Source organism: Tamandua tetradactyla, chromosome 2 (assembly GCF_023851605.1).
Source record: "Tamandua tetradactyla isolate mTamTet1 chromosome 2, mTamTet1.pri, whole genome shotgun sequence".
Lineage (NCBI taxonomy): Eukaryota > Metazoa > Chordata > Mammalia > Pilosa > Myrmecophagidae > Tamandua > Tamandua tetradactyla.
The window spans coordinates 143,787,380-143,800,963 of NC_135328.1; the positions used below are offsets into that span (position 1 = coordinate 143,787,380).

Here is a 13,584-nt window from a genome sequence, read left to right on the forward strand (position 1 = left end):
CACACACACACACATATAACTTACTTCTGCTCCTTGCCTCTTGGCTCCTCTCTGCCACCAGGAGCTGCATGTGCTGGAAGGTGTCAGTTGAGAACCGCGTATTTACATCCCCCCTGTTCAGCAACCCTAGAGGAAAGAACTTCTCTCTCACAACCTCCATAGACATCCCCAGAAAAAGACTGGTTGGCCAGCTCAGGGCCAGTCCTGCCAATGATTGTCTAGGCTTTGGTTCTGGTCTCCAGTGGGGAGCAAGAGAGAGAATGTCCAGCAGCGAAAAAGTGCAGTCCCCATGGTTTCCTAGACCTGCCCTTATCATGAACCTTCGAGCTGGGGCTGAAGAGTTCCTCAGGCTCCAAACCTGACCTGAAATGTAAAAGCCAATTAAATCCTACCTGGAGAATGACCTTCCAGTCACTTAGCAAATCCCTCACCACCCTCCTTGGCAGTCTCAACAAGAAGTTGACAGTATCTCCTGGAGAGTCTCCATTATAATAACCAGACCTGAAGTCAACACATCTGGTTCCTTATCAGTCCTGTTACTTGCTGTTGTAGTTATCCTGGCAAGTTCATGAATCTCCTTGTTTCTTGATGTGAAAAAGGAACAGGCTTGCAGGGTTGGGGGTCATCATCTGTCAAACGGGATAGTTCGTGTTGGCACATTGCTGTTGGAGAAGGGGCGGCTCATGTGATCGGATCGATTCCAAGGCTGTGGCCCCTTCCAGGGGGAATCTTGACTAAACATCCCAGAAATCTGCCGTGCTCCCCACCGTGCTCCCCGCATTAGGAGTTTTGGAAGGGGCCCTGCCTTTTTGGTTGTCAAGGGGCCCTGACCCTTCCTAATGTTGTGTGGGATGGGGAGGGCGCTGGCTCATTACTTCCCCCCATGAGCTCCAAGTTCTGCCAGACCTCACTGTCTCTCCCTCCACACTCAGGAGTGTACACCTTTCTGTCCAGCACCCTGAAGTCTCTGGAGGAGAAGGACCACATCCACCGAATCCTGGACAAGATCACAGACACCTTGATCCACCTAATGGCCAAAGCCGGCCTCACCCTGCAGCAGCAGCACCGGCGCCTGGCCCAGCTCCTCCTCATCCTCTCCCACATCAGGCACATGAGGTGAGGCCCCCTTAGGGTTCCCACAGGATGGACAGGAAGTGGGCTGTCATCCAAACATCCATATGGCCGGCCCTGGAAGGTCTGTGGGGAGAGACTGAGAAGGCTGCACAGAGGCAGTGGGGTGTACACTCGGTCTGAAGCACGTAAAGGTCTTCCTGGGGTGGGAGAGGTGTGATGAGGGGCAAGCGGAGAGGGAGGCCGTGCCTGGCTGTCCAAGTTGTGCCAAGCAGGGGAGAGTGTGAGCACAGTGCCCTCTAAAGGCGCAGGCCACACACTCGGCCACTCCTGCGTAGACCTCTCCCCACCTGCCCATGGAAATCCTGAAGGAGACATTCCCAGCCAATTGCCCCATGAAGAGTCAATGTGAACCACCCCACTGTCTCAAACACCTTCTGTCACCCCCACTGTTGTCACCCTCATCCAAGCCACCATCCTTTCTCCCTGGGTTTCAATACCAGCCACCTTCGGCTTCCATCCTGTCTAATCCATTCTCTACGGTGTGACCTGAGTAGTCATTTGGAAACCATATCCAAATTTGATGGTCCCTTGTTTAAAACCCTCAAACGACTTCCCGTGGCTTTTAGATAAAAGTATAAATCCTTTTATTTTGTTCATCCTATGCCTTAGGATCTAGCCCCTACTGAGATTTCTAGGACTTCCTCATCATCCGATGTCTAGTCATAATAAACTGCTCGATGTGTCCCCTCGGGACGCTGTACTTCAGACTGCAGACTGGCTACCCGGCTCTGCTCACCTGAGCTGGGCTCTCGCACATCCCTGGGACCAGCTGATGGAGACTGGCACAGCTGGGAAGTTCCTCTGCATGCTGCAAGCCTGCTCAGTGTCTAGTTACCTCCTTCCATGTGTCTTTTATCCTCCTTGTGCCCAGCAGGTGGGCTGGGCCACGTTCTTTTTCCAGCGATGATGGGTTCACAAGAGTGCAAACCCATTTGAGCAATTGCATTGTAATCCTCTGGTTTAGTCACGTGCACTATTATTTCATTGGCCAAGCAAGTCGCGTGGTGAAGCTCAAGGCCAAGGATCATGGGTGTGTGGCAGGGGTGGCAGATGTTCCCGAGAAATAATGTCATGGCTTTGATGTCACTCCACACAGGGAGCATCTCTTGAACCCCTATGGATTTACAGCCTGTTCTTCTCCATTGGTGATTGCCTGTTTTATTATCTGTCTGCCCGTTGGCCTGTAAACTGCAGGGTTATCACTGCCATCTGTGCTGCCTACTCCGTGTACCCATCACCACCTAGTATGTGACAAAAGTCCTCACTATGTGTTCTCTAGGGGAGTCAAGGAAGGACTTCAACAGAGGAAGCAGAGCTTTTCTCTGCCGAACAGGGAAAGGGGTCACAGTTTTAGTCTAACTGGTTGTGCAGTTTTGGTTGTAGGGGCTCAGTGGACGCCATTCCCATGAGAACTCAGGTCGTGCGACGAAGAGTGAGCAGAGTGGTGGATTCTTTATTGCAGGCTCCAGAAAGGCCTCAATAATGCGGCAAAGCAATTACGGTTGAGAGACAGGTGCCTATAGGTGATGACGTCTACATCAACTTGGGTTTACAACAGGACCGGAATGGCTGTGAGGAAGGGCCAGGGGGGCTGGGGGGTGGGGGCTGGAGAGGGTTGGAATAGACCATTTTTACTGGGCCTTTATTCCTTGAGACTCTGTAATTCAACTGACAAGAAGATTGTGCCATCAAAGTCTCTTTCTGGAGACAACCGTGCAAAGCTGTTTACTTCTTGAGAAAATAGGCATTACCTTTTTCTTTGTATCCTCCCAGAACCACCTATGAAACACTACATGTAAGTAAGCATTCACAGTATCAGTACTTAGTGAATGGCTGGACCAGTAATGACTCCTGAGGTTTTTGTCTGTTCAATGAATTTGATGAATTTGAACTTCCAAAGTCATGGCTTTCACTTTTGTAAAGTTTGGGAGAAAGTGATTGCCATGTCTGTTCCCAAGGATGCCCCCAGAATCGGGCAGGTACAGGAGGTGTATAGTACACATTTCCAGTTCCTTCCCATCTGTTTCTTTTGGTGACTGTCATAGAGATGGAAACCAGGTAAGGGTCCAAATACCACATCCTTTGCCAAATTTCCTGGCTCTGTGAATGACCTTACCCTGGGAGAAAACGTCTTAGCTTTTGCTCTGTGTGAGGAATTTCAGTGATGCTTTTAGTTGTTGATAGGAATGGATGAATTTTTGGATCCATGAACTGCTTGTCATGGATAATCAGTTAACATCAGGTATATCTGCACCAAACATACAGCCCTTGCTAATTTTACTGGTGACTTGTGGCCGAGGGCAGAGGTGAAGAGAGGGTTCAGCAGAGATTCTGCTGGGATTGTGTGAAAAGCTGGAGAAACTTTGCTATTCTATCGAAAGTTCTGAGTGCTCTCTCACTCATACATATACACAAGCATGCATACATGCAAATACACATGCAAAGTAATATTTTGGTGCCTCATTATAGCCTGTCTAATTCACAGAACTCTTGTTTTGTTAAGCTTGGTCCCAGCTGTACGTTGTTACTCAGAGAATTTAGCACTAGGTTTCATTTGACTGTAAATGTGATTCATTAGATTGTGGCAGACTCAGAGGACATTTAACTTTAAGGGCATTTTAAATTAAAAACAAAAAAACAAATTCACTTAAAAATGATTTCAGTGGCTGCGTTGGAGGGCCTGAAGGCTTCAGTACTGAGTTTTAATGGCAATTTTCCAACTTGTGCTGACTTTTACCTTACTAAAACATAAATATTATCTACAATATTCTCTTGGGCCTGCCTACCTATGATTCATATTTCTTTTAAAGGAATTTCCAAGCTAGAAATGCATTCTTTTTTACTAAGTTCCTGGTAGCATGGTGAGGATGGAGCAGCATTGAAGCCAGTGGAAAAGGATGGAGCAGGAGAGTAGGAAAGGAAAGATGCTTCTGCTCACAAATACCTACACACATTTATCACATACTTTCTGGGCATTTCCTAAGTTCTGGACACTATTCTAAGGCCTATTCTAGAGAGCAGGATGGATGGATTTCTGGTCCTTAGGGAGGTTACACTGTGTGTTTTGGCACATGTGTGTCTTTGTGGGGGTGAGGGAATGAACATAAATAAATACCTAGAAGATTTACGGGTTGTGATAAATGCAAAGAAAATAGAGTGATATTTGAATGAAGGTGCTGAGTCTGCTGTCATGGGGGCAGTGGAAAGGCCTTTCCGAGGAGGTGGCTTTTGACATCTGGGAACAGGAGCAAGTGCACATGCCCTGACTCTAGGAGGAGGATCACTTCTTCTTTTTTTTTTTTTTCTGTTTTCTTTTCTTTCTTTTTGTTTTAATGTGGGAAAGATGATCTTGAGCCTGCAGGGATTAACCTGGCTTCTCCAAGTCTACATCTCTTTGCCTCCAATTCTTATGTGTTCAAGGATGGGGAGATGCAGACACACCTCTGTAGAAGGGCTATTTCATCAATTTTAATGGTGAAAACTTGGAAACCTTAATGATATCAAGAGGATAGGTTCTGAGACTGGTGAGTCTGTTTAAATCTCAGCTATGCCACTAACAAGCTCTAGGACTTTGGGCAACTTGGGTAATTTCTTCAAGGAACACCAGCACAAAACCCAGTGTGGCCAGAGAGCAGAGAGAGTGGCTTGATGGAGAGAGGAAGGATGAGGTCTGAGCAGTAGGAGTCAGACCACTTGAATCTGGTAGAGCCTGGAAAGAAGGTAGATTTTCTTCCGAGTGAAATAGGAAGAAACACAAAGAATACAATTAAAAACTCCTTCCTACTTGGCTGCATAACTCATATCTGTTCCCTTTTTATGCATAATGGTGACAGAAGGAAATAGGATCTTTTCTGGGGCAGCAAAGGAAAAGGAAATCTCCTGGCTGGAGGAAGTGTGTTTCTGAGAGTATGGCTATCCCTATTTGAGGTGGAGAATGAAAGCATAGGGGCAACGGGGTCTTGGAAAGCTTCTCATCCTTCCGTGGCAGCCATCAAAACAGGAGGAAAGATTGCTAAGAAAGTGTCTTGGGCACTTTCTCCACTTACCCTTTCTGGAGTGTCAGCCATCCCGGCACTTGGTTGGGTCTAAAGTGGTCATTTCTTTGTCTTCCAACCCACAGTAACAAAGGCATGGAACACCTGTACAGCATGAAGTGCAAGAATGTGGTGCCCCTCTATGACCTGCTGCTGGAGATGCTGGATGCCCACCGCCTCCATGCCCCAACTAACCGTGGGGGCGCCTCAGCAGAGGAGACAAATCAGAGCCAGCTGGCCACCACCAGCTCTACATCAGCACATTCCTTGCAAACGTATTACATTACCGGGGAAGCAGCGAGTTTCCCCAGCACAATCTGAGAGCTCCCAGGTGCCCCTAAGGTTCTGAGAATCCCTGCAGCCTTCCCCCCACTTCATGCATCACCCTAGCAGAATTCTGACCCCTACTCACACTCCAGCATGCACCCACAGCCAGCGGCTTTCTGACACAAGTGGCCGTTCATTTGCTCACTCAGTTCTTCGTGGCATGCCTTCTTTCAGGAACAGCCAAATTCCAGGGCTAACTTCTTTGGACCAGCTCTCTTTGCCCCTTTGCCACATTACTAAGCATAAGGATTCCTGTGGCCCTTTGCAGAGCTCAGGCGACTGTGCAAGTACTTGTTTGAAACTAAGGCCTGGAAAGGTAGACATCTCACCTCTATTAAGCACTTCTTAAAAGCTCTAAGAATAAGCCACTGGAAAGAATCCAAAGTTGACTCCTTTAATTGTTGACTTGGAGAAAGCTAGGTCAAAGGTTCATGAGGGCATCTTCTTGTATTCCTATGGTAATATATCATCGTGTCAGAGTAATACCTTAAAGCTTTTGCTCTGTCGCATGACTGCCACAGAAAATTCAGTGACTGTCCATTCAGTTCCCCTATAGGAATATGAGATGCACACAGGGATGTAAGGCCCCCTTGTCAAGACTGCATCAGCCCAATCCTCTGAACCTTCAGGCTTGCTGAAAGTTCTACCATTGGCTTTATAGAGCACCACAGGTGGTGGGTAATTCTGGCTTCCCATGGCATGAGAGAAAATACCAACTACATCCTAGTTAAGTCCCCTGCATGTAGACCAGTCTCCATAGATGAGGGATGAACTCAGGTCTTTGGGTTTTGTGTCTAAAGAAAGCCCTGGACTTGAGTAAAGTTGGCCTCAGGGCCTCTTCAGGTATGGTCTCTCTTTGTCTACTTGGATTTTCTCATCCCTAAATGATACAGCAGGCGAATTAGCCACAGAGAGTGCCCAGTCTATGACCAAGGGCAACATAAATGAGCAGATACCCTGGGAACACTTTTAGCCCTGGGGCGTTGGGCTAACCACACCACAATCAGTGGGTGTGGTTAGTGCAGATATGAGAGAACAAGCAAGAGAGGGCGGCAGGTCAACCCTGCCCTGATGGGGCTGTGGGTCTGAGAAGTGTGGCCTCTCCTTCAACACTGGGAGCTCTTGCATTCCTGTAGGCAGCTCAGTATGCTCTGGGGGCAGAGCTAAGGCAGGAATAGGAGCCCGTGCGTACTCTGGCTATACATACCTTCAGTTGGTTAAAACTTATCCCAATTCAGACTTTGCTCTTGTGAAGAAAGTCACCTCTCTCCACCCCCACCCCACACCCCTAGCTCATTCCATCAAATTCCATCAGACAAGAGAACGAGACCAGAACTGGGCCACAGGAATCCTTTGACCTCAAGGCTGAAAGAGAGGGGCATACCCAGCCACAGGTCAGCCTCCCTGGGCCTTCACTTCTTTGGAGCAAAAAATGGGTTCTTTCCTTTTCTCAACTAAAAGAAAGTTTGGTTTTCCCCAGTGGGTGACCTCATTGTCTATAATTTCAACCCCTTTTGAGAGCTGATGTTTTCCCCAACAACCCAGCTGAGCTGCTAGGGCTTCTCTCGGTGTATTGTTTCAAACAGTGGATTTCATTAATTTCTGATTGCCCAGTAAGTGATCACCAAAGAACTGGGAAACTGGGAGAGCCAAAAAAAAGTTTTGTTTCTTTTCATATACGTGCATCTGAATTCGGGGGCAGTTTTATGTATCTGCATCAAGAATATGTTTAGAACATAATTCTTTTTTGTTGTTGTTTTTGTTGGAGAAGCACCTTATATAGTATAATATATATTTTTTTGAAAATGCATTGTTTGTTTATCAGACAATTGAATGTAGTAATTCTGTTCTGGATTTAATTTGACTGGGTTAACATGAAAAACCAACAAAAATACTGAAATTTTTTTGTATACTTTTCAAGCTACCTTGTTACGTATGCGGTTACTGATGTCTAAGGCCTGGTGATTATTCATTTAAATGAAGATCACATTTCATATAAACTTTTATATCCACAGTAGACAAAATAGCACTAATCCAGATGCCTATTGTTGGATATTGAATGACAGACAATCTTATGTAGCAGAGATTATGCCTGAAAAGGAAAAATTATTCAGGGCAGCTAATTTTGCTTTTACCAAAATATCAGTAGTAATATTTTTGGACAGTAGCTAATGGGTCAGTGGGTTATTTTTAATGTTTATACTTAGATTTTCTTTTAAAAAAATAAAAACAAATTAAAAAAAATAATCTCTAGAACTATAGATGATGTAATACCAGCTAAATCCAAACAAATAATACAGTGTGTGGGCGGGGTTTACAATGTTCACCTAATGTGTTTGTACTCATGTTAAGATACTACTACATTTGAAATGGGCAGAGAACATTAGATGGCTGAGATGTTAGCCCAGGAGTTTCAAATAATTTTAGAAATCTCTTTATATTCTTCTTCGAAGTGCCACTAATGGAGAGCTGACACTTTGCAGCTGATGTCGCTGTTGGATGCAGGGCAAGTGCTGGAGAACTTCAGCTTGTGCTTTTCATCCCATTCTGGCACAATTAAAAGTTTGAAAAATATGATCCACTTGGGGGCTGGGTAGACTGGGAAAGTGGGTTCAGGGAGTTGGAGAATGGGAAATATTGTAATAAGAGTATCGAAAGTGTTTTGAGGCAGATCGATACTGGTGCCTGGAATTTGCAGCAGGGTGAAGAACTCCTCTTGCCCTGAAAACCACAAAGAGTTTGTTCCATAAGACAACCATTTCTAAAATGGCAGCTCGGCTTCTTAGGGAATAAAGCATGGCATCAGCAAAGAAGGACCAAGGAACAGCCAACTGACCTGTGTCTCTTTCAACCAATGGCTAGCTCCAGGTTGGCCGTAATGATTTTGCAAAAGAGACTAGGTCCTCCAAAGAGAAGACCCAATTTCAGATGGTGAAATCCAGCCCCTAAAGAAGTGCAGCCTTTGATCAGATTTCCCTAGAAACCTTGTAAATACGTTTAACCAGGTCCTTTTGGGGCTGAACAAATAAGGGATTTATTGATTATCTACTTTGGGACCCACTCATGTGTTCTCGCATTGAAACCTTACACAAATGGTCACTGATCTAGGCCATTGGTTTAAGGTATCCCTACATGAATCTGATTCTAAATCCCTTCCTAGTCATTCTTCCCAGCTCCCAGGTGGACTGTGAATACTGTGAATATTTGCTGGGACTGGAGTCACGGGTTAACACTCACTGCAAAACCATGTAGGGAAACTAGTTATTTGGAAAGGAAAATAGAAACCTACTAGCTTATAAGGCAACCATGATTCTCTTGGATGCAAACCTTGAGAAGGCAAGACATATTTCACTGCACACTTCCTAGGTTAACTCCCTGAAAACTTACAGTCAACTGGAGCAAATGAATTTAACTGTGGTCCCAAATATCCATCTCTTCATTGATGTGTTGACTCTCCGTTTCTAACTGCATTTCCTTGCCATTTGAATTCAAGTGTGGCCTCTTTATAAGTCATTTACAATTGTTTTCTAAGTAATTGCTGCCTCTATTATGGCACTTCAATTTTGCACTGTCTTTAAGAGATTCAAGAAAAAAAATTTCTATTCTTTTTTTTTTTTTTTTGCATCCAAATGTGCCTGAACTTTTTAAATATGTAAATGCTGCCATGTTCCAAATCCATCTTCAGTGTGTTTATACAGAGCTGTGCACTCTGGAAAGAATTACAGTCCCATGAGCAGGTGCCTGAGACACGGACCCCTTTGCCTTCACAGAGAGGTCATTGGTTATATAGACTTGAATTAATAAACGACATTATGCCAGTTTATGTTCTCTCACAGCTTATAAACAATGCTTTTTGTGCACTACATTTTCTTCAGTGTAAAGCTCTTGTTTTATGGGAAAAGGCTCAAATGCAAATTGTGTTTGATGGATTAACATGCCCTTTTGCTGTTGCATACTATTACTGATGTGATTCCATTTTGTTGCAGCTTTGCTTTGTTTAATGAAACACACTTATAAACCTCTTTTGCACCTTAAAAAGAATCTGGTGGGATGCTTAAGCACCTGTAAACAATTTTCTCAACCTATTTGATGTTCAAATAAAGAATTAAACTGAAGACAGCTGGTTTGTTTTTTGTGAGCTTCATTTTTTGCTAATGGTTCACCCCAAAGTCCTAAAAGTAAAGGAATTAAATTTATCTGTAGAACACAATGCATCCTGATGATTGATCTGCATGTCAGGCTCCCCTCCCATTTTAGTTCCTAATCCTCTCCCACTACGTACGTATGTAGAAAGTGTGTGGGCTGGGAGGCAGGCAAACCTGGCCTCAACTCTTGGCTCCACCAAATACTAGTTTCATGATCATTAGCAATTTACTTGATATTTCAGAACATCAGTGCCTTAGTTTCCTAGTTGCTCTGACAAATAGCACACAGTGGGTGGGCTTAAACAATGGCAATTAATTGGCTCATTTCCTCCCTGGGGTCCATAGGGTTCCTTGGCTTTGCCATCACATGGTGAGGTCCTCTCCTTTTTTTTCCCCTCGTTCCATTGGTTTCCAGCTTCTCCATGTGGCTTTCTCTTCATAAATATTTCAGTAATTGGATTAAGGCCCAAACTCATTCTGCTGGACCACACCTTAATTAGAAATAACATCTTCAAAAGGCCCTATTTACAATGGGTTCACACCCACAGGGATGATTTAAGAGTAAAAATTTTTTTCTGGGGTACATAATTCAGCCTACCTACTCAGTATTTTCATCAACAAAATCGTGATAACACCCAACTCACAGGGTGGTTGTAGGGGTTAAAGGAGGTGCTTATTAAAATAGTAACTGTTTTCCAAAGCCTTTTCCTGTAAGGAAGAAGGAAGCATGAAATCATATGAATGAATGAATGATGAATGTGTAAATGAATCATATGAAACATATAATCACTCAAAAACTTCTCCCATCACTTGAGTAAAGAGGTATGGTGAGTATATGCCCACCCGAATGCAACCAGAACTCCTTCCCCTTGTGAACATTAGCTGCATGTTCCCTTTTCCCTAATTTCTCTGTGATTAACAGATAAATTGGTAGAAAAGATAATGTGCACATAGGCACTACAGCTAAACTCAGTTTGAAATCTCATTCTATTTTTGTGTGACTAGGCAAGTTAATTTCCTCATGCCTCAGTTTCTTCATGTATAAAGTGAAGGGATGACAGTGGCACCTGTCTTGAAGGGATGCTGTGAAGACCACATGGGCTAATTTATGGAGAGCATTTAGGGACAATGTTTGGGACTGTTTGTTCTCAACTGCATATCTGCTGCCATTCCTTTAGTAGGACAGGTTCTTACTCTTCACATAGAGTCATTTGAAATCAAAAGAAACTTTTCCTTGATCTTCTTCTTTCATCCCTAGGGAAATTCTTTAATTCCTCTTTTCCTTGGTGTCTTCATTTGTAAAATGGAAATAAGAACAGTAACCACCCCATCTTAGTTTCCTAGAGTGATTATGACAAATACTACACAGTGGATTGGCTTAAACAATGGGGATTTATTTACCCAGGTTTTAGAGACCAGAAGTCCCAAAACAAGGCCTCAGCAAGGTCTTGCTTTCTCCTGGAAGTCTGTGGTGTTCTAGTGATGGCTTCCTGCCACCTTTGGGATTTTTTGGCTTACATCTCTGCCTCCATTCTATGCTGATATCCTTCGTCTCTCCTATGGCTTTCTCAGACTTCTGACTTCTGTATCTTCTGGCTTCTTCCAATTTCTCCTTTCTACTGACTGCATCCAAATTTCTTCTCTTTATAAGACCTGCAGTTATGTGGATTAAGACCACCTTGATTCAACTGGGCCACACCTTGACTAATAACATCTTTTAAAAAATATTGTTATTGATATAACTTAACACACAAACATTCTGGACATACAAACATTTCTATACATGGTGTGCAATCATTGGCTCACAATATCATCACATAATTGTGTATTCATCGCCATGATCATTTTTTGAACATTTGCATCTCTCCAGTAAAAGAAATAAAAATAGAAAGAACTCATAGACACCATACCCCTTACCCCTCCCTCTCACTGACCATTAGCACTCCCATTGACTCAATTTATTTTAACATCGTCAAGAGGTCCTACTTTTCATGGCTCCCACCCATAGGAATGTGGCTGAAGGTTAAGTAGATGCCTTTTCTTGAGAAACATGATCCACAGTCCATAGGAATACTATGGGGATTAAAAGAGATAAACATCTAATGTGCTAAGTACAGAATCTGGCACATACCACTAAATAAACATTAGCTAATACTATTGAAATGAACTATTACCCAATTAGCTATTACCCTCTCTGATCATTTACACTTAATGGGATTTTTATATAGTTGGATTTAAATTTGTTATTTTTATTGTTTTGTTTATGTCTCCCATCTTCTGTTGTTCTCTGTTCTTCCTTACTACCTTTCTTTCTGTTGTTAAGTAGATAATTTTAGGGTTTCATCTTAATTCCTTTGCTGATTATAATTTTTTTTTTACTATTTTTGAATTATTTTCTTAGTGGTTGCTCTTACAGTATGCATCTTAACTTATCACAATCTATTTCAGATGAATACTAACCTAAACCTGATAAAATAGAGAAATTTTGCTCCATGATAGCAGTCTCTCTCCCTTTTCTTCTCTTATTATCATATATATCATGTTTTTGTCATAAACCCAACAATATATTATTGTTGCTGTATATAATCTTTTATCTTTGTTAAGAAATTGAAATAAGAAATGAAAAAAATGTATATTAAGATATGAAAAAAACATATATTAAGATAATATTTTACATATTTTTAAAATACTCCCCATTTCTTCCTGTTGATTTGAGTTACCCTCAGGTATAATTTTTTTTTCTGAAGGAATTCTTTTAGTATTTCTGACAAGGCAATTCTGCTGGAAATAAATTCCTCCAGTCTTGCGTTAAGGCAGTCTTTATTACACTTTCATTTTTAAAGAATTTTTTTTAATGTAGAATTCTTGGTCGAAACCATATTTTTTTTCTTTCTTTCCACACTTTGAGTATATCACCTACTGTTTTCCTCTTTTCAAATGAGAATTTAGTCATCAGTCATTTTTGAAGCTCATCTATATGTGAGGAGTCACCTCTTCCTTGCTGCTTTCAAGAGTTTGTTTTTGTCTTTCAGTGGTGTGATTATGATGTACTTAGCTGAACTTTTTGTATTTACCTCTCTTGAGATTCACTAAGCTTTTTGAATGTGTAGAACAGTATTTTAAATCAAATTTGAGAAGTTTGCAGCTATTATTTTTTCAAATAATTTTTCTGCCCCTTTATCTCTCTCCCCTCCTTTTGTGATTCTCATTACATGTATGTCAGTATTCTTGATGTTCCCTGAAGGTTTTCTGAGGCTCTGATCATTTTTTATTCAATTTTTTTTCTCTACATTCTTCAGCTTAGATTATTTCTATTCAATTATCTGCAAGTGAACTTATCTTTTTCTTTTGCCACTTTGAATTTGCTGTTGGACCCATCTAGTGAATTTTTCATTTCAGCTATTGTACATTTCTACTTCAGAATAACAATTTATTTAGTTCTTTTCAAATAAGTTCTGTCATCTTATTGAGAATCCCTGGTTGTGCATTGATGGCTACCATACTTTCCTTTAATTCTTTAAACATGGTTTCCTTTACGTGGTTATTGTACCATGTTTGTAATAGCTGTTTGAAGTCTGCAAAACTCAACATCTGGAGATACATAGTTTCCGTTGACCTCTTTTTGTCCTGAGTTCAGGTCATACTTTCCTGTTTCTTTGCCTATCTCATTGTTTTGTTGAAAACCAGAAATTTTAAATACGATATTATGGCAACTCTGGATTCTGGTTTCCTTTCTTAAAGTTGTTGCAGTTGCTCTTGTTTGTTTCTTTCTTTAGTAACTCACTTGGGCTAAATATGTGAAATCTGTCTCTCCCACACTTTTTGGCCTCTGATTCTCTGCTAAGTTTTTATTTCCAAGCCTGGCTTTCTAGGATGTGCCTGTCTGTCTGCATAGCTTATTATGATTAGACAGAGATGGTGCTCCAATATATTCTGCTGATGAA

The 13,584-nt window shown here is 42.2% G+C and overlaps 1 protein-coding gene and 1 non-coding gene across 5 annotated transcripts in view; one reads left to right on the forward strand and one right to left on the reverse strand.

Moving 5' to 3' along the window:
* ESR1 (estrogen receptor 1) overlaps window positions 1-9,610 on the forward strand; it is a 438,840-nt gene extending 429,230 nt beyond the window's left edge. For 3 of the 4 annotated variants that reach the window (XM_077149284.1, XM_077149287.1, XM_077149285.1), the window contains 2 exons: window positions 933-1,116; window positions 5,255-9,610. In XM_077149284.1, the coding sequence (XP_077005399.1) occupies window positions 933-1,116; window positions 5,255-5,489 (419 nt within the window). In that variant the 3' untranslated portion in view covers window positions 5,490-9,610. Of the gene's footprint in view, window positions 1-932; window positions 1,117-5,254 lie in introns of those variants that run through there. The other variant, XM_077149288.1, reaches the window with a different exon arrangement.
* Window positions 4,465-4,588, reverse strand: LOC143675373 (small nucleolar RNA SNORA38). The gene has a single exon (XR_013171599.1). It is a non-coding gene; the product is annotated as a small nucleolar RNA SNORA38 (small nucleolar RNA).
* Window positions 9,611-13,584: the final 3,974 nt, after the last annotated feature.